This window comes from Malurus melanocephalus, unplaced genomic scaffold (genome assembly GCF_030028575.1).
Source record: "Malurus melanocephalus ecotype Western Australia unplaced genomic scaffold, MMel_1.1 scaffold_25, whole genome shotgun sequence".
In the NCBI taxonomy this organism is placed as follows: Eukaryota; Metazoa; Chordata; class Aves; order Passeriformes; family Maluridae; genus Malurus; species Malurus melanocephalus.
In genome coordinates, this window is record NW_026623257.1 from 2,134,735 (window position 1) to 2,155,856 (window position 21,122).

The following is a 21,122-nucleotide window of genomic DNA, read 5'->3' on the forward strand; positions in this document are numbered from 1 at the left end:
TTTTTTTTGTTTTTTTAAATCTTGCTGCTTCCTAGAAAGCTCCAGATGTCAATCCTAACCCATTCAGCCTATGCCTTGACCTATTAGTGTACGGTGTGATAATTTTTAACCCTCAACTACAATGTTTTCTCCTAGTCCAACTTGTCTACTGCTCCTTCTTACATAGCTCTGCAAGTACATTAACCTTCCCATCACCTCTGCCCTCTGTCTACATACATTGGAGGTAATGGTACATATTATCTTATCCTTTTTGATCTTCAKCTGCACAGTCAAGACCACTTAACCCTTCCACTCAGAGTTTGGGAATTAGCTCATTTTTAATGATGCTTTCACAAGGGTTTGATTTGCTTTAATTAAGCACTGTTTGTTCTGTGCAAGTCCTCCAAAAGAAGAGCATTGTTAAGTTCAATTGAATAGGTAAACACAGAATAATTAAAATTTAGRAGGGACTCCTGTACACCTTCCCATCAGGTGCATATACATATTAATGAGGCCACCCTGACAGGTTCCCATTTTCCTTGGGCTTTGTGAAGATAAGGGCCTTTCTCTTCATCTTCCTCTTTCACTGTCARGATGTCTGATATTTCTTGATTCCAAATGCTGCTTTTGCTGCTGTCCTGTCTTTAACATTATTCCCTGATATACTGCTATAAACTRGTGATAATAAATCTCAGGATAAATGTAGAATTCCATATAGAACTAGTGATGATGTTTTAAATAATTAGCTTAGGTTAACATGAAAGAGACTGAAAGATTTGGATAGTGCCTGTAGTTYTTGCTTTGAAAATAACTCAGCAATTGTGTATACATAAATATCACATTTTCTTTTTYTGCACATTGATTTTGAGTTAATGGAATCAAAACAACATTAAAAGAGTCAGTGAATGATTTTGTTTATCTCATTTCGGTAAATTGAAATCACAATGAATTGAAAAGGAATAATTACAGTCAGTTCATATTTTATGCACAATAAAGCAGTTATTTATTGTGGCGTTCAGTAGACTGGGAAGTTATTGAAGTTGCCATAAATACTGAGTGCTGAATTCTTGATTTACTTGCATGTATGTACATCTGATACTCCTCAAATGTCAGAGTGCCATATGCTGTTGAGTATAAATAGTGATCTGCAATTTAGGCAGCACAAGTCACAGACACAGCACTTGGGACCTCAGACGGCAGTGCTGGGTTTCAGAGGGTGGCCAGTGTCCTCTGAATGCTTTTGCAGYCATAAGTACCATCTGTTTTGACACAGTCTGGGACTGCTTCACTCTGGTGGTCAGGAATCCATGTAACTTAGTGCAGTTGGGCTTTGAGCCAGCTACGTTTTTCTCATAGAAGAGAGCTGCCAGTGGCCCTGTCTCTTTCCCAGCTTAACTCCCAAATTTCCCATAAACAAAATTTTAATCCTTGTGGTTCTGAATAAGCACTACGTGCTTGCTCAGAGCGTTGTTGTGTGTGTATTGTGTGTGTTTGTATCAAGAGGGGAGTGCYCACTGTCACTCCAGGGCTCTCATAACGTGACGTGTTTATTATGAAAAATCCTCCGTTTATGTATCTTTGTTGGAGAGATGCTGGATAAGTTAGATCAAGCTGGTGTTGTGGGTTTCTGCTTTGGAGGCTTATGTTTCTTTTGTTTGATCCTCTCCAGAGTGTTCCTCTCACCCAGGTCCCAAAGGTGATTCGCTGGGGAATTGGCTTTGGCCCCAGCTCTTTGCTGRATGCATTCTTTTGTCTGTGCATGTAGTGGCAACATTGTGGGTTTGTAAGAAATGCAGAACTGTGGATTAAATGAAGTTTTCTACCATTCCTTCAAAAAGCCCTGGAAACCAGCTTTGTTTTTCTCAGTTTGGCCATGTGTCAGAGGGGAGGAGAGATGCAACCCTAGAAACGAGGTATTTGCCCTCCATACACGAGAGTGCTTGCCAGGATGCCAGCAGGTGCTTTTGAATCTCATTCCTGGAAAAGAAAATAAACTTTGAAAAGTGAGGTGTAAATAGAGCTGAACTCATCAGGAGCAGGTGCTGCTGGTCATTAGTTACAGTTGGCACAGTTCTGCTGATTTTCTGCATCCTACAGATGGATGCAGGCACGGTTCCTGGTCTGCAAAGGTTTTAGTCKGGGAGTGAACCCATCTCATTTGTAAAGTCCCGAAAACTGCTACTGCTTCAGTGAAATTCCCCTACGCATTGAAAAGAGCTCACCGAACTCATGCTGGGGTGAGCAGTGAAAAGGTAACTTGCAAAGTGCTTGTCTGTTGGCAGCATTTGTTGTTGATGTGTCATTGCCACTCACTGATAGCTCGTAGAGGGATGTGTCTGCTGCTCTGACCCACGACTCATCAGCTGGGAAACCAAGAGGGCACTTGCAGRTATCTCAAAGAACAATCCAGAACAAGCTGGGCTGAACCAAGCTGAGCTGGGATTGGCTTTACCTTCCCATTTGGTTTTCTGTTATGTTTTGGTTTTGGCTTTTTTTTTTTTTATTTTTTCTTTATTTTTTTTTTAATCTAGAGGCCTCGTTTCGTATTGTGTACAGCTCTGTCCCATAATTTGTACATTTATCTTTTCCACATTATCAGCAAAGACTGTGTTTTCAAAGCCTGAATTTATTTTAGGAAGGATATTGAGACTATTCTAAATTACATTGATTTAATGCATCATTAGCATCTGGAGAGAGACTATTTACAAAAGCCTCTGGCGACAGGACAAGCTTCAAAGTGAAARAGAGTTATGTTAGATACGTGGAAGAAATTCTTTACTGTGAAGGTAGGGAGGCAATGGAGCAGGTTGCCCAGAGAAATTGTAGATGTCCCATCCCTGGAAGTGTTCAAGGCTGTGTTGGATGGAGCTCTGACAATCTGTTCTAGTGGAAGTTGTCCCAGCCCTCAGCAGGGGGATTGGATCKAGATGATCTTTAAGGTTTCCTTCAACCCATCACCATTCTATGATTCTGTGATCTAAACTTGAGTGTGGGGAGAGAAGCACAGCTTTGTGGCTTTAAATCTCCCATTAYTGTTTATTCTTCTGTTTAGCACACTGCTTGCCATTTGTTTCTCCAATTTTGAAGGTCAGATCCTGGATCCCCTGTTAATTTGAAAGTCAGTAATTTCTGAGAGTTGCATGCTTTTAAAATGCCAACAGTTGATTATGAAAGACAATATTCTGTTACACAAATRATTTATTTATGGTGAATATGCTGGAAACAGCTATTCTTGGGGGAGTTATTTGTCTACTACAGTGTTTACTACCAACTGGATGCAAATCCTCTTGATTACACAACCAAGTGATTATATTGTCAGCTTTTCCCAGAGGCAAACATCCCTCTGCTTTGTATATTATTGTATATTATTTTCCGTTTAGAGTCACGCACATCTACCAGAAGTACAGTTTAGAGTTCTGCAGGTCCCCTTGGTTTTGATCCACATAAACAGGGGATTTTAAAAACGTTTCTCTCCCATGAATTTATTCCAGCAACTTGACTTGAAGTTCTATAATAATGTAAACTGATACATCTTTTATTCCAAATTCCCCCATTTTTGAGAGAAGTAGTGGAACATCTATAATTGTCTGGAGCAGCTGACTGGATTCCTGCATTTTGAAGTTAGGAGACATTAAACAGTTGTTCCAGTTTTCCCTATAAATTGCAAAGCTATATTTGCATCAACACAAAGTTAATGTTAATTTAACAATGTTAAATTCAAGGACAGAATAGGGTCTGTTTGTCCCATCTCAGTGTTTCTCTGAGTGACTGATTCTGCCCATGTGTGTRTAGCTTGAGAGCCACTATCCAGCACTCCTCTTCTCTACATTTATGTGAACTTGGTGTTAAATGAAAAATAAAGAGCAATAGATTTAAAAAGTGGAACAAAGTAACRTAAATTTTGTCCAGTCAGGTGAAAAAATGTTTTACCTGACAAAATTTTGACTGTGAAACATGTTAGAGCAACTCAAAGAAAAGTCAGAATATAGTTAGTTGTAAGCCTGCTTCACTGAAAMAAGTCATTCTCTGAATAAACTGGAAAAGTTGTTTTTATTCACCAGGATGGGGTTCCTGGGTTAATTGAGGCTGTCAAACTTACCAGAACAAGAGACAGATGACGGCAGGCTTTAAAATTAAGCAACCTTGCTATCTTTTTGTTGTCTTATTTAATCCTTTATATAGATGTATGTTGTCAAATGCTCATTTTCGTTTTAACTGCATTTGGTTTCCACATTTCAAAGCAATGCATTGAATATCAAGGATTCCCATAGGTGTGATAATCCTGAAAATGGGGGATGAGAAAATGCAATCTGTCCAGGCAATTGATAATCCACCTCTGAAAATTCAGCAGGGCACAGGATGTCTGTTCTCAAAGTGGTATGGAATAAGCTGGGAGGTGGTAACTCATAATTTGGAAGAGGTAGACTGGGACTTCTTCACTGACCATTGGGTTCATCTACATCAGCATTTTTGTTCAAGTCCAAAGCTCGTTTTTGAAATGGCTCTCCTTCTCACCCTGTTTTAGTAACCCCCATGAGGTATATGAACCCATTTATCCTTAGGCAAAACTAAAGCCAAAAAATATGTTCTGGCAGGACACCTAAAGCACCAAAGGCAATCCCTACTGAGCATTCAGGGTTGGGGATTAAATTAAATATTGGCAAAAAAAATCACACCCACTTCCCAGGCCTGTGGATGTTGGGCTTTCAGCAATATTAGTTTTGCTCCACAGAGCTCCTCTTTCTGGGCTGCACTCCTTGCTAATGTAAATATAAACCAGCTCAGCTGGAGGAGCTCCCTGGCATACCACAAAGAGCTGGGAGAGCGTCTGACCTGAAGGATTTAAGTAGAGCTTGTACTTAAACATGTATGGAATTCATTTTGGGATACGTATTTACTAATATGGAAAAAATGCACCTTCCAATCCATTTCTGTGTCATTCCCAGCAATGATGCACTCTGAAACTCTTTTCTCAGAGCTTTTGTGCTAATATCAGCAGTGGTACTGAAGGCAAAATTAAGATGCTTTAACTTYCTAAACTAACAGTGAATTAATTTTTTACTTTTCCTCCCCCTCACTCTTTGTATTTTTAGCTCTGTTAAAAAAATACAGGGATAAAATGAATTCCTGCCAAGTGGCAGGGGACAAAGTCAGTAGGGGGGAAATTAGTTCCAGCTTTTGACAAATACATTGTAAGGAAGAATTATTTGCTTAATAAAACTATAATGATTACTTCACTTGCAATGCTGTTTGACTTTAAGCATCRAGTGTGAGTATGCCAGGAATGCAAGATCAGGTCTCCAAATGTATGTTGAGGAGTTTATAGGCTAAAGAAGACTGGAGCTCAACATCACAGGGAAGTTATGCCGGTATAATCCAAGGTGTAAAGTGTCACACAGAAACCACTATGAAATGGTTTAAGATTTAAGTTAAAATATCCCTCTTCCACARTGCCTCTGCTCTTATACAATAGGTATCGTTTCTTATTGCATTCTAAAGGAGGTTTTTAAAAACCATAAAAGGTTATTTCAAGTTCTGGGGAACTGTTCCTTCCAAGACCATGTGGATGCGATTACTTTGTGAGCTCCAAGGTTGCTCACTCTTACACTGACAAATCGAGCTTTGCAGCAGGTCTTTGCTCTCAAAACGAGAATTGCATGACTGACGAGCTCTCACAGGATAAGAAATTAGTTTTCATCTTTGCCCAAGTGTTTTTGTTCCTTTGACCTCTACTTTCAGTCTAATTATCTCTTTTGGCAAAAATAGTCTGGTGAGAGGGAAGCAGTAGCTGTAACCCATCTCAGGTTTATTTAGATTTTTGCATGTGTGTATTGGAAACCAGCTGGTGAAATATGGAGTAAATGAAGTCATGATAAGGTGGCCACTTAAGGGGAATAGTATTTTGTGTAGTTGTCATTCAGAATATTTGTCAGCTGTGATGATGTTTCAGGAAAAATCCTTTAGGAATCACAGAATATGCTGATTKGGAAGGGACCCRCAAGGATCACTGAGCCCAACTCTTAATCCCACAGGGATTAAACCCACAACCTTGGTGTTATCAGCACCATGCTCTGACCAGCTGAGCTGATCTCATCTGCAGTGCCTTACAACATTTGTGAACAGGTTGCTAGACTTTTCCACTTCTCTCTAGGAGCCATCCATTTGAATTGAATTGAGACACAAAATTACCAATACAYGGAGAAATGGGTTAAAATTTATGCCACTGGAGCTGCAGTACATTTGGAAAACTRAAAACTAACATAATTTGCAAGGTTGCTCAGTACTCAAAATATTCTTGAGAAAGCAGATTAAGGAGAGAGATAACAGCATTCTCTCAGGAGACAGGTGTAGGGAAGATGAATGGATTCTATAAACATGGATGAAGAAGATAAATGTCCAGGCAGCTGTATGGCAATATGGGAATCCAGGCAATATATCGAGTCACATAGTGAAAATACATCAGCCTTCTGAGACTGTTGAAATCTGGGAGGTTGAAAATGGGATTCCCATGAATTATGGGCACAAAGGACTCCACTTTCACCACTGCTGGTGAGGTTGGATGGTATGTGTGCTCAGTTTGGAGCATTGTGCTTTAAGAGAAAAACACACAGATTGGAGAAAATTTAAAGGAAAATATAAAAGAAGCTGGGAATATTAGTAGCMTGACTAATAAAAAGAAAGGTAAATGCATGTAAGAAATCCTTACTGGAAGAGTGAAGATCTTGTTCTTCACAAGCACGAGGAGAGGGGGCAAGAAACAGCTTCTTATATGAGCCAAATAAGAGGAAAAGCTTAGAAACTTGATACAACAACAACACTGCAACAGGCACCTCAGTGAGCTGAGTAATTGCTGCCCTGGCAGTTCAAAACAGGGCAGACATGCACATCAGAGATGGTTTGGGTGTACTTAGTGTTCTTGGAGAGACATGAGAGAGCTCATCCAGCTTTAGTTCTCATTCTGTATGTTCTTCACTTTAAAAGGCAGCAAAACCACATAGGTATCTCAACTGGGTAACCCTTTCCTTCTGGCATTCTTGACCTCTGCATCCCCACACAAGTTTGCATGTGAGTGTGAGTTTTATTCCAGCTTCCTCTTTGCTATCTCAGACTCTCCAGATCCTCCCAGCCTCCTGGGACTGGGAGGAACCAAGGTCAGTAGGGTAACTAACTTATCCTGAGAGAAGTGCCTGAGGATGTTTGCGATGTGGAAGATGCCTTTTTTTTAAATTTTGTTTTGTTTTGTTTTTGGTTTTTTTTTTTTTTTTTTTTTTTAAATTTTGTTTTGTTTTGTTTTGGGTTTTTGTTTTTGTTTTTTTTTTGTTGTTGTTTTTTTTGTTTGGTTGGTTTTGGTAGGTATAACTTTTTCTGGAACTTTGTACATACCCAAGGCCTTGGGAAGAAAATGTCTGTGTTGTAGCCAGCTGTCCTAGCTAACTCCTTTTCCTACTCTTCTCTAAGGGCACATTGCTGTATTTGAAATCTGTCTGTCAGATTCACAAGTCTTTCCTTGAATCAGCCTGCACTGTTCCTTCTGTAGAAGCCTCTTTGCACTGTTGACTGTAGCTGCTACAACCAATTAGTTCCCACTTTCCCCAGTCTCTGTAAAAGGAGTCCTTACTTGACATGCATGAGGTTGATGGGGTCGTGGCAAAAATGTGAAGTCTATACCCACATTGCACTCAGTAAAATTTATAATATCTGTGCAACACTTTCTGAAGAGATGCTATGTCACTGATGTTTTGGCACTCTGTGTAAATGCWTTTTGCACACATTGTTATGCATCTAATGTCTACAAAAGCGGCAATTGCTTTCTATTTTTCTCAGCTATACTGACTTTTCAGAGCTTGAACACAGTTCMGTTTATTTCTTGCCTTAGTTTTGCTAAAAACATCAGTGGTGACAGCAGATCAACATGAAGGATCTTTTTTATTTGTCAGATAATAATCTGCAGTTTGATTGATATTTGCAAAAATTTTCTTTTTTTTTTTTTTTTTTAGCTTGAAGAGCTTAGTATAATATTCAAAAAAGATTCATTCCCAATACCACAGTGGAAGGTGTGGGTGAATAGAGTCATGTCTTAAGCATGGAAAATGGTTCAATCTTGAAAAGCCCCTACCAGGATCTGGACATTGAGTGTCCCATGTTAGTGTGCATTGCKGGATTAATGGAAATACAACATTGTTTCTTTCTCTGCTTCTGAAATCAGAGACCGCACATTATTGTCAATGACAGAAGGAATGGAGACTAGATCTTGGCTTAAATCTTATATATTTAAAGGGGTTTTGTTCCCAGATGTATGTATTAATTGGGAAACAAACTGGGGAGAAAAAATTCTTTGAAATAAACCAGATTCCTAATGGAATAAGAAAACTCCCTCTAGTGTGTTTTCTCCCTCTGTGTCAGCTTTTATGGTTTTGTTTCTGGCATGCATCTTTTGAGATTTCTTTAAAGATTGTTAAGAAATTTTCTCTTACATCAACAAACAACTTTCAGAGCTTGATCAAAGCTTCAATAAAAGGCATCTTACACCGAAGATTGGAGGCAAAGGGGCAAAAGAGGTTGTAGGGAGGGAAGTGCAGGACTGCTTTCTAATTTGKTTTTGCTTTCTAAGATCACCAAAATTTGAAGCTGCATTTCAGGTTTGTAAACAATTGAGTTTGCAAGAGATGTGCTTGTACAGGGTGTGTGTGTGTGTAAAGATGTGTACTGAGAACTGTAATCAGCAAATTCATTTGTACTTGCAGGRTTGTGTTTATTAATGTTACACTGCATTAAGTTGCTGTTTCTCAGACTGCCCCAGCCTGTTGGCAAATGCTCTGTAAACTGTGAAGAACAAAAATCGAAGGAAACTCTCAGTGGTTGAGATAGTGCTGTAGGAAGCCCCTCCCAGCAACATTAGAAAAGTCTGGAAAATGTACAGTAGACCAAGTGTTTTGCTGAAGCTTTAAATGCTAGCAGAAAGCTTTCCAAGTTTTTCCTGGCAATAAGGCTCCTGGACTCACCTGCTATTTTTTTTTTTTGTTTCCCCTCAGGGGTGCACAGTGAACAGTAAGCAGGAATACCTCTGTACGGAGTTCAGCTGAGCTACCAGCAGAATTCCTGTCTGACAGCATATTGCATTACGGGCCCAGCAGACCAGCAATGTGCTCACAACTCTCTTGTTTAAACACAATGACAACACTTCACTMCTTTTTCACAATGCTTTGTGGTGGGGAGACAGGGTGCATGTGTATGTATGTGTGTGTGCCTGTCTGGAAGTCCATGCCCCATGGATGGAGGGAGCAGGTTTTACATGGTGCACCTTCAGGACTGAAGGTAAAAGAAATACACATCTGGAACTGCTCTACTAATGAGAGAATTAATAGAACACAAAGAAAGCACGAAGCATGCCCATAAAACAGAAGGTCAGGCCTTTTTTAGCTCAAGGTCTGAGTGGAAAAACCATATTAGTAATTCATTATGCACCCAGAATGTCTAAGGTATTGATTATTCACAGTGCCCAGGAGTGATGAAGGAATGCCACTTCTGATCCAAAAGGAGTGGAGATTAGCCGTATTAACGTGGTGCATGGCTCAGCAGGGGAAGGGGGGGAGAATCATGCAATATGAAAASCTTTTTTATGCTTAAGTAGAAATGGAGACTGGGAAAGACTGTAACCCTACAGAAATCTTAAGGTGTTTTCAATGAAAACTGACTAAAAATGTTTGTTTTCCAAATATGCTGTGTCTTACAGAAGGTAGTCATTCCCACAGGACAAAAAATTGTTTAAAGCAGATGTTATTAATTTAAATTTTTTGCTTTTGACTTTAATTCGATTTTGTGGAATAGAAACAAAAACCAGTTTGTTCTGTGGTTTTTGTTTGTATCATTTTGTTTTCCTTTTTGTTCTGGTTTATGTAAAACATGCAAACAACAATCAACCAACSAAAAAGCCCAAAGCAAAGAAAGACGTAAAAAGAAAGGAATTGACAATATCAAATACATATAATAGTAGAATATACATCCAGCACTTTGGAATAAGTGTATATTCTTTTATATTAGAAACATTCTTGTATTAAAATCTCAAAATAAGAGCAAAGAGTAAAGGCTCTGAGTCTGCCGCATCTTCTGCACATGTTTAACTTCAGGCACTGTCACTGGTTTTGGTGATAATGTGAGGGAGGTCAAACATATGGTAAATCCTTGCAAAAATTAATCTCGGGGACTGTTGCCTAAGAGGCCTGTGGAGTCCGTGCTTGTCTGCAGGAGCCTGGCTGCTGCTGCTGCTGCTGCTGCTGTTGTGGGTTTTTCCTCTCCAGCTGTAAATCTCATTTTTGAAATACCAGCATATACCAGACGCTTACCAAATAACACTCCTCGATGCAATTATTTTCAATAGCTGCCATTAGGAGGTCTCAAAAGGAACAGGGTTTTTGGTCTGCTCAGCAGACCAAAAACCTACTCAGCATGAAGATACTGTTCTGCTCATAAATACACAAATCRCTGTGTTAGGACCACATAGCCATAGCATGGACTCAGAAGCCTTTGGGAAAATGTTCTTTCCTTTCATTTGCTGAAATAGTGAGTTTTTAAGTAAAACAAGATGCAGAAGATGAAGAGGGAAGGAGCTGGGTTGYATAGGTTTTTCCCCCGTGGTGTGAGATTATGGTTTTGATCTCTCTGCARCTGAACTAGGTGATCCTGAGCAAGCCACTGGATTTTGTGTCTTGGGTTCTGCAGCTGAATATTTGTATCTCTTTCCCTTGCAGGCACACTGTGAAAATACAGATCTGTGGCTCTTGTTGTTGTCAGTAGTGAGAACAAAGCAGGCCTGTGCTGAGCTAAGAAAAAGCTTGATGGGGAAGGTTATATRTAATGATCAAGTTCATAAAAAATGCATTTATTTTATTTTTAAAACTCTGCCTAAATCCAGGATTGGSCATGTTTGTTGAATGCATTTCTGGCTGTATCTTCCTCAGCCCTTGTCTCTGCTGTCACAGTCACAGAGTTTCAGAGGCAGCTTTGCTCACTTCCCTGAAATGCCTGGACATTGATATGACAGCAGGAGATGTGCTGTGGACAAAAGCTTGATGTTCTAAAACCAGTCTGTCTGTGAAAYTTGTTTTTCTACTGGTCACTAAATTGTGGTTACTGTGTTCATTTCTGGGTGGTGCTTTGCTTTATAAAGCATTTCTGTTGAGATCAGTACTGAGATGGAGGGAGTGTGCTCAGCAGCAGGATGCATTTCTCCTACACTGGATGTACCTTGTGCAGCATACTACTGAAATATCCTTASAGTCTCTAAATGTATTACCTGTGGCATTTGCTTGAGTATCAAAATTATATCTCATTGTCTTCCAGTCTTTTACTTGGCTTGCTTGGAGAAACTGGGAGCAGGAGTGGAAATGACTTGTAGGCAGCAATGTCMGCACAAAGGGAAAATGGTTGAAATGATCTTACAGCAAGAGTAACCTTTCTTAGTAGCAAAATATCTTGATTTTTGTGCCTGATTTTTTGCCGCTAAAATGAGGTAAAGTAGGTAAAGAAGTAGCAAATTGTTTTGGGGAGGGGAGTTGACTGCTTCCAGTGTGACCATTAGCCCTAGCAATAAGTGTGTAAATATTGTATAACAATTCTGCAACAAGTTTCCAGGCATGCTGTTTCTTCATCACTTTCCTGGGCTTTTTTTTTCTTTTTTTCAAATCCAACAGAAGTTCACTTTAGTCCATTGGAAAGCAGTGGTTTCTATGTGCACATGAAGAAGTAGTAGTCACTGGGCTCCTGGCTGAACTTCTGAGTTCCAGTTTGCATGACTGAAAAACTGACTTTTCTAATGAGACAATGATAATAAGTGTATGGAGTTGTGCTTTTCTCATTTGCCCAGATCTGGTACAAGAAGCAGCATTTGCCTCGTGAGCTCTTTCTTGGCCTCCTGCTGMATGGCTGAAGGAGCTGAGAGGTGAAGGACCACAGTATTCTCTGCCCCTAAGAGCTCACAGCTGTGCCAAGGTTATGGACCATTACTCTCTGCCARAAGAAAGCCTCTGACTCCAACATATTCATTTCTTGCACTGTTTAATTAAGAGAATAAAGAATTAAATCCTTGGATTTAAAAAAAATCCTTCCACTACTGTCTCTTCTTCAGGGCTCAGCACTGCAGCCTCCCCTTTGCTCATGGGCTTTTGAAATACATTTTCTCACTCTCACTGGTAAAAGTGACTGCTTAACCCCCAAGAAACCCCGAAATCCATCACATTCCATTAACAGATGGGCTGGCAGGGTGCTGTACCGTGCAGAGAGCTCTGTGTCTGTCCAAGGCGTATTGAAATCRTGCCTTCTGTCTTCCAGATTCCGACCTGAGCATGCGGACGCTCAGCACRCCCAGTCCAGCGTTAATATTCCCACCGAGCTCGCCTGGCTTCCAAAATGGCAGAGGCTCGTCGACGTCTTCATCCTCGGTCACGGGGGAAACTGTGGCCATGGTCCACTCGCCGCCTCCGACGCGCCTCACGCACCCTCTCATCCGGCTGGCGTCCAAGCACCCCAAGGAGCAGGCGCACATCGAGCGGCTKCCCGACCACTCCATGATCCACATCTTCTCCTTCCTGCCCACCAACCAGCTGTGCCGCTGCGCCCGCGTGTGCCGCCGCTGGTACAACCTGGCCTGGGACCCGCGCCTCTGGAGGACTATTCGCCTGACCGGCGAGACCATCAACGTGGACAGGGCTCTCAAGGTGCTGACCCGGAGGCTTTGCCAGGACACTCCCAACGTGTGTCTCATGTTGGAGACGGTAATTGTWAGTGGCTGCAGGCGGCTCACGGACAGAGGACTCTACACCATCGCCCAGTGCTGCCCGGAGCTCAGGAGGCTGGAGGTGTCCGGCTGCTACAACATCTCCAACGAGGCAGTCTTTGATGTCGTGTCACTGTGCCCCAACCTGGAACACCTGGATGTGTCAGGTAACAGGGAATGTTCCCATGCAGATGCCTCTGATGCTTGACTAACCCCACACCGCACACTTCCCCTTTCTGTGCTGTCTTTTGAAGTAGGAATGTGAGACAGGCACCACTAGAATCCCAGTGCCCCTGATGCCAGCAGCCCCTCTGGAATGGCCTCTTCCAAAGGAATTGAACTGGCAGAGGTGGCCTGTTCAAATGGCACGAGGAAGCCTTACAGATTTTTGTACAAGGGCCCACGTGGCAGCCAGTGCTACATCACGTGGTGAAGGCTACTTACTTCAGCCAAATTTGTTTCATCTTTTTCATACACATATATGTGGAGATTATATATAGGTAATGAATACATTTGTAATCTGATAAGTGACTTGAGGAGTTTATAATAGGTCCTARGCTTTTTTTCTGGGCATTAATATTAGTTGTCATTCCTAGCTGAACTTCAAGGTCCCCGTGTTTCCATTGCTATTTTAACAAGACTTGGCCAGCTTTAACTTTTTTTTTTTCTTTTTTTCTTTTAAGCTGCCATTGCAGCTGTTTAGATCAGCAGAAATGTTTTAGGCAATTTTCTTCAAGCCTGCTCTGGGGAAACAAGATGTTTTTTCCCAAGGTCAGCTGCACAGAATTTCCTCTCTGCAAATAGGTTGGCACTTAATGGAGAGGAAGCAGCCAAGCAGAGCACTGAAGTAAATTTGCTGCTCAACATTTACTTTGTGATCCCATTTGTTATCAGTCTAATGCCATCATAAATCAGCTGAACCAGATTTGCCATTGCAGATGTACCAGGCTGAAAACTGGGGATTAAACAACAGGGGATAGAAAGTGATGCTACTGAAGTCACTGGTACCAGATAAACTGCTTTTTCCAAGGCTGCCTATCTGGTGTACACTGATTTGATTTCATTTCTGTGCCTTTTAATTTTTTAAAATGATGTATCCAACTCTCTCCCCCCATTCCTAGGATGGCAGGATGTCACGGAAGGCATCGAAATAAATACCTGCAAATCAGAATTCTGCACTTTTTGGGATTGCTTTCTGAAACCAGCAGGTGATAAGGAGTCTCCATGGGACTCCTCAGGAATCTATTCACAGTGACCCTGTTWATGAATTATTTGTTGGTACAGATTAATTGACTTAGTTCTGGATTGCTAATCACACAYTCAGGTTGAAGCATCTCCAGTGCCAGGAGCAAATGTATTTACCTGTTTGATTTAGACCTAGAGCTTTGAAACTCACAYCCTGAGTGCACCTGGGGGCTTGTAGGTGGCTGAAAATGCTTTGGTCCACAGCTYTTATTYAGGGATGTGCTGTAGACCAAAGGCRGCTTTTTCRAGAGCAGGGGAAGGAAAAAGATGATACCAGGTCTTGAAATAGGTTCTTTTGGGACTTGTCTTAATTCGTGGTTTTCCCAAGCCTCTTACTCTCAGACCCAGAAGACAGTGTCCATCCCTAAGAGCTCATCAGTTTGCTACAAAGTGTGAARGGGGCAAATAAAATGCGTCTCCTTTGAATTTTGTCTCACCAATGGGATAAGAAAGTAGTTTTAATTTCTTTTTCCTTTCCTAAGTTGTTCTTTCTACTTGGAGCATGTGAGGGGAAAGTCCTGCTTTTGAACATGCASGGAATTCAGGGTGTGTGAGTTCATRTACAGCTTTTSCTACATGTGCCTGCACATGAATYGAGGATAACCAATCTCTAGGCTCTTGTTTTGAGTTCTCTTTTTTCATTCTGATGTGGGTTATTTTGGAGGATGTTTTGGAAAGAGGATTCCATTGTCCCCTGCCTCTGTCTGTAGTTCTGAGGACCAGGCTTGCACCTACAGGTTCAAGCAGTTCTGAGAACTGAAGTGTTTTGCTGGTGTGGTTCCATACTGAGCAGAGATGGGGGTGTGTGCTGTGCTGGGGGTGATGCTAGTTGCTAGCTAATTAAATCCCAGCTCACAGTTGTACATCTAGTTGAATCCTTTTCCCCTTTGGATGGCTGCTTGGCAGCAAAGATGTACCAAAATCTTTAATGTCAAAACCAGATGTTTGTATTGACTTCAGCAGCTTTCCACAGTGTAAGTTCTGTCACTGTCAGCACCCGCTTTGTGGGCAGGTCTGAGATATTGCTTCAAGTTGGTTGAGTTTGGCTGCAGGCTGTTAYCTAACACTCTAGCCAATGTGTTTTTTCAGTCTGTTTGGACATTTCTCCTCCCTTTTAAAAGCTAGTTGTGCTTTATGGAAACTCCTGTCACAAGAGCTTTATTTTTMCATTTAGTATTATTTAGGACAGAAAAATTATTGTGGACCCAGGAACCTGTCATTTTGCCTAAAAATCAGGCAGTTCTATGTCAGCATAAACTCTTGTTTCTGGTGAAACCATTCTGAATATCCTTCCCATGAAATGTTTTAGAGTGTAGCCAAAGTAACTAGACAAGGCAATGCTGAGCTTGTYAAAATGATGATGGCACACTGATGTATGCGACTCCAGCCCTGCTGTGAGATATTTGAACAATCACTTTCTAACTATGGTCATTAAAGCTTCTTGGACTCTCAGCACACAGAAAGTTCTCCTTGGCCTCATGGATGCATTATTCTCACTAAGCCAGATTTAAAATTGAATTCTGGTCAGAATTTAAAATATCCAGACTGACTTCTTAATCCAGCAACCTCCTTGGCCAAATGCAACAGTGRCAGCTGCATCAGGTGCAGCAGAACTCCACTGAGGTGCCAGCTTCTTCTGTGGAACTCTTTCATGCATTTTGTATCACCTATGTCAAAGAATATATTAGAGGTGAATTTTTTACACCATAAGTGTTGCTTCCCCTTAGAAAAAATCCTTTGTGTTACAGAGTTTATACATATGTATATACATATATATATATATATATATAGTACTTACCTGAAAGCAAAAATATTTCCAGAGATTGCTCCAGAGCATAGATAGATCTGAAACACAGTCTGAAGAGAAAATAGCAGTCAGTTTTAAGAAGATTTTTGTTGGACAGAGTGTTTTACTTCAAGGTCTTGCTTCTGCATAACCTGTGGGTAGTTTGCCCATTTAATTGTGTGAGTCCTAAGGTAAAATTAGCATCTGTTCCACTAAGTTTGAAACCCAAATTAAGGATCCAGCCTAAATTCAAATGATGAATATAGATATCTCATTGCAAGTGACAAACTGTTTCAAGTCCATATGCCATGCTTCTTACAGCATTTGTGTGAGTCCCTGGGGTTATCTCAAGGGAGTTTTTTATTGTTTTGTTTTTGCATTCAAGAACTGAAGCATATTCATACCTTCCACTAAGCCTGTGAATGATAACCTGTTATCAATTACTAATCAATATCAATTAGTATAGCTTTGGGTCATTTAAGTTTTTGAGGCAGCCTCCCTACATCATCATGCTCTTTACTTCCACACTACAGGATTTCTGCAGGATTTCTGAGTCACAGAACTCTAAGGTCATCACTTTTCATGAGTCACTTCATACTGCTTGGCCAGTGTTCCAGCAGTGCAGAAAAGGTTTTTTTATTTCTACCTGGGGACACCTCTTTGGGCAAAACCTGCAGAAGTTCTCTTGAAACTGTTTGGCCTTGATCACTAACAGGTAGACTCTCATTTCTTGCAGCTGTTTCWAGCTATGCTAATGCAAAGTGCCCAGCTGAACTTGGCACAGCTTAAGAATTTCCCCAAGAAGCCTAAGACTGCCAGTTTGCAGTGCAGCAGAAACCACACTTTCCAAAAAAAAGGCTTTTACTCTCCACTGTGCACTGAGTGGAGGTTAGAAATGGGGAAAATCTGTGAGTGTTTTTCCCTTTGGTCTCATTCTTTGTCTTTCCTTCCAAAGTCTGGTATTTCTCCTCTAGCCTAGTTACCTCTGTTCATGGCCAGACTTTCTCATTGGACACAGTCCTTTTCTTTGTCTATGTCCTCACATGCCCTTACCAGTGTGTTGGCTCCTACCAATTCCCCCCATTCTCCTTTGGWCATCCGAATCTCCACCCTTCTGCAAGCACACAGTCGTGCCATAGTTTTGCATCCTTCCCACATTGCAGGCTTGGGGCTGGATTCACATCTGTTCTCCAAATGCTTTTGGGAGGGCAGGGAGAGAGCTGTGTTTTCTATAACAAGTTTGGATGGTGAAAGAGYCTCTGATGTTGGTTTGCAAATTCAGCCAGTCAGCAATGAGGCTGTCTTTGATCAAAAAAATGCATTGGTTGTCACGAAGTATCATTTTCTCTGACTGTCACTGGGATTATATTGTGGCAACAGATCACAGGCTGTCCCTAGATAGACCCAGGACCATCATTTTACATTTGGGATATGGATAGAATCGGTCTGCTGCTTTCCCAGTGCTCACAAAGCGACCTCACGGACTCAGTGGAGTTTATAATTTCTTCTGGTGTGGGGACTCAGCGCAGCAAATCCAGATCAGTCAGGCGAGGTGATTTGCACTGGCAACAGGGAGATGCCTCCATCACATCCAGCACAGCATTGCACACCCCTTTCCTGGTCCTGCCGTGTGGTTTGTTATTACCACTCCCTTAAACTCACTGTGCTTTTCCCCTTAGGCTGCTCCAAAGTGACGTGCATCAGCCTGACCCGCGAAGCCTCCATCAAGCTGTCTCCCTTGCACGGGAAGCAAATCTCCATCCGCTACTTGGACATGACAGACTGCTTCGTCCTGGAGGACGAGGGGCTGCACACCATCGCCGCCCACTGCACGCAGCTGACCCACCTGTACCTGCGSCGCTGCGTGCGCATCACCGACGAGGGTCTGCGCTACCTGATGATTTACTGCCCGTCCGTCAAGGAGCTGAGCGTCAGCGACTGCCGCTTCGTCAGCGACTTCGGCATGCGCGAGATCGCCAAGCTGGAGGCGCGCCTGCGCTACCTGAGCATCGCCCACTGCGGCCGCATCACGGACGTGGGCATCCGCTACATCGCCAAGTACTGCGGCAAGCTGCGCTACCTCAACGCGCGCGGCTGCGAGGGCATCACGGACCACGGCGTGGAGTACCTCGCCAAAAATTGCACAAAACTCAAATCGCTGGACATCGGCAAGTGCCCCCTGGTCTCAGACACCGGCCTGGAGTTTCTGGCCCTCAACTGCTTCAACCTAAAGCGCCTGAGCCTGAAATCSTGCGAGAGCATCACCGGGCAGGGCCTGCAGATCGTGGCTGCCAACTGTTTTGACCTGCAGCTGTTGAACGTGCAGGACTGCGAGGTCTCTGTGGATGCTCTGCGRTTCGTCAAACGACATTGCAAGCGCTGTATTATAGAGCACACCAACCCCGCTTTCTTCTGAAGGGRCACCCCACACCTGTCGTTGCAATGCAGTATTAATTAAAAACACTGATGTATAAACACACRCTCCCATATTCAGTAATGCTGGTTTTTCTGTCGCTCACGGGAGTCAGCTTTTCTTGTACATTGTGGGTGAGGGGGGTTTCTGGAGGACTGTTTTGTTTGCTTTTTGTTTGATCACTTTTTAAGGTGCCGTGGCTCTCTGTGGAGAGGCTGCCTTAATGTGGAAGCAATGAGTGCTCAGCATCCCYGGCRGGGTGTCATTTCCATAAKAGCCATGGTCTTGTCCCTGGCTAAAGTAGCTGMCTCCAAAGGAAATAGCACATAATCCCTCCTTTGGAAATGCTACTAAGCTATGTCCAATACGTCTGAATTCTAGCTGTGCTCATGACACTGACTATGCAATACTGTGTCTGTGTTCCCCACCGTTTTCCAGTATGACTGGTAAAGTATCCTCTTGTCTCCAAATGATTTCTTTTTGGTAGTCATCCATTGTAATCCCTCAGGAAATTCTGGGTAATGTTCTAAACATGCTCGTTTGAGGCCAAGTAAGACCTGCGAGCCCCTGCTGAGTGAATCTGGACATGCCAATGCCTGGATTTTCTTGGGAAGCCCAYCTCCAGGTCACTCGTGCATCATCACTACTTGCCTTCATTTCTAAATTTGTCCTCTCCTKCMWGTGCAGTACCACCCTCTGGTAGCARATAGGGAYTTCTGGCTCTGATAAGCAGTGACACATTCACCTGAGTGAAGGAGAGCAAATGAGTTATTGGTGGCCTGGCAAAATGAAAAGCCATCAAACTGTCCTGAGAGGCTGCTGCAACTCTGCAACAACCTGGGATAGTACTGCAGGACAGCAGGGAGGCTCTGAGGAATGCTGGAGCAGCTTGCACAGGGCAGTCCCAGTTGCTGTGCTGCACACCTGTCACCAGAAAGTCTGGCTTTGTCCCTTTGCTGTCTCTTTTCAGCAGCCATGGCACCAGTGCAGCAGATGCTCCCTGAGCAAACCAGGCACAGTTGTCCAGGTAAAGTCAGGATGTGCCTTAGTACACTTAGAAACCCAACACTTTTCTRTGGCCTTCCAGTTCAAAGGATCTCAAGGCTGATCTTAAGGCTTCAAAGATGTTAACCTGGTGTTAGATAACACCCCTGGGGACAAAGGGGCTTGGAGTTATTCACATCACATTTAGATTTTGTGAGATTTTGGTTGTGTACATTCCCTATGCTGGAGATACAAAGAATTAAATACCAGCATTGCCCTGTCACATGGGGAGCTCCTGGTACTCTCATGGTCACTCTCGCTCTTGCATGAGCAGGAGTCTTTTGGAGGTCCCCTGTCTCACTGGCTCCTTCCCCAGAGTGTGTGGTCGACTCATGGTTACTTTCTTCACAAATTTCTGGCAGCTGCTCCTCGGTGTTTTCATGTGCAATGCTCAGATCTGGAAGCCAGACACGTGAGGGGTGATGATATTTTCAAGCAGGCCCCCTGTGCCTGGCTGACAGGTGAATTCATACGTTCAGCTCAAACGTAAGGGMAGCACTGTGTCTGGTTTTCATAAGCAGGAGTTCCATCATCCCCAGACAACACTAATAAAATCAGGGGTATGAAGTGAAAATCAATATGCTCAAGAAAAACACGTAACTACTGAGGAAATACTTATAACAATGCTCTCTCTCAAAAAAAAAAAAAAAAAGGCAGTGCAGAGGGAACTTGACCTACTACTTCAAAAATTCCAAAAAAAAAAAAAAAAAAAGGCAGTGCAGAGGGAACTTGACCTACTACTTCAAAAATTCCTCTAACCTATGTGTCTTCCTCCAGTTTTGGATTTCTTAATATACAGGATGGCATCAGCTCTGAATTATAAATTAAGTTATACTAAAGCAAAGAAGGCCAGGGAAAAGAATTTGTCATTGCTACTGTTAGTGGTCAGTGACTAATAGGAAGTGATACCATACCTTGGACAGTTAATTTCATTTTGGTTTTCCTTTCCATATTTTTAAAACAAGAGATTATTCTCCAGCAAGTAATACAGTCTATTTTATCTGAGCCAGCTATACTCTCTGTTTATCCTTTACCTAAAAATGGCCTCAAGGAATTTAAATGTTGAGCCCTGAGGATGGTGGGATTTTGAGCCATTTGCACTCATGAATTATAAAGCCTCACTAGTAACATTTAATTGTTTATTAAAAAAAAAAGCTACTTTTCTGGCTATGTTAAATTGAGTGAATAGTGCTACATGGTTTTTAAAGTTTCTAATGTTTAAATTGGCCTGTACTGTACAAATCTCACTATAAAGCCTTAATTTGCTACCAAGAAATAAAGCAATATATTGGTAACTGATGAGCATGCAGCCTCATTTGCACAAACTGATTAACCACTAGTGAAAAAGAAAAGATTAAATACTTTTAAAACTTTGCTTGAAAGGTAAGTGGGTGAATAAGCATATCGGCTCATCAGGTAGGTGGGTGACTATATTAAAAGTGGAAAAAAAAATATTATGGATTATGGACTCACCTATCTCTCTCTTTAAAATTTTATTTTCCTCGTGTGGTTCTTCTTGACCCTGAAACATAACCAGAAACTGCAARTGTAAGTAAAAGAAAAAAACAACATATAAAAAGCACATGAATAAAAATTTCAGGGGGGCTCTGCATTGGTTTAAAAGCACATTAACATATTTCATGTGAAAAGTAAAATGGAACRACTGAAAGGGTAGAGCACTTACTGAAGCAGTGTTGCATTTTGAATACGCTAAAAATCCTACTCTGGGGGGCACTGGTGAAAAGTTAATAAAGGTAATTTTTCTAAGCCAAACACTTTTAAGTACATAGTCTTTTAAGTACATGATCTGAGTTTGCACTCTGAGACTGCTACTTACTTCAAGAAAAGTTGAACATAACTTATTGGTACAGCTTGCCTGATTT

General features: G+C 41.9%; 1 protein-coding gene across 2 annotated transcripts in view; it reads left to right on the forward strand.

Moving 5' to 3' along the window:
- The window catches only part of FBXL7 (F-box and leucine rich repeat protein 7), a 174,875-nt gene extending 154,961 nt beyond the window's left edge, over positions 1-19,914 (forward strand). For both annotated transcript variants that reach the window (XM_057390383.1, XM_057390382.1), the window contains 2 exons: positions 12,307-12,918; positions 17,462-19,914. In XM_057390383.1, the coding sequence (XP_057246366.1) occupies positions 12,321-12,918; positions 17,462-18,198 (1,335 nt within the window). In that variant the 5' untranslated portion in view covers positions 12,307-12,320 and the 3' untranslated portion in view covers positions 18,199-19,914. The remainder of the gene's footprint in view (positions 1-12,306; positions 12,919-17,461) is intronic.
- The last annotated feature ends 1,208 nt before the right edge of the window (positions 19,915-21,122 follow it).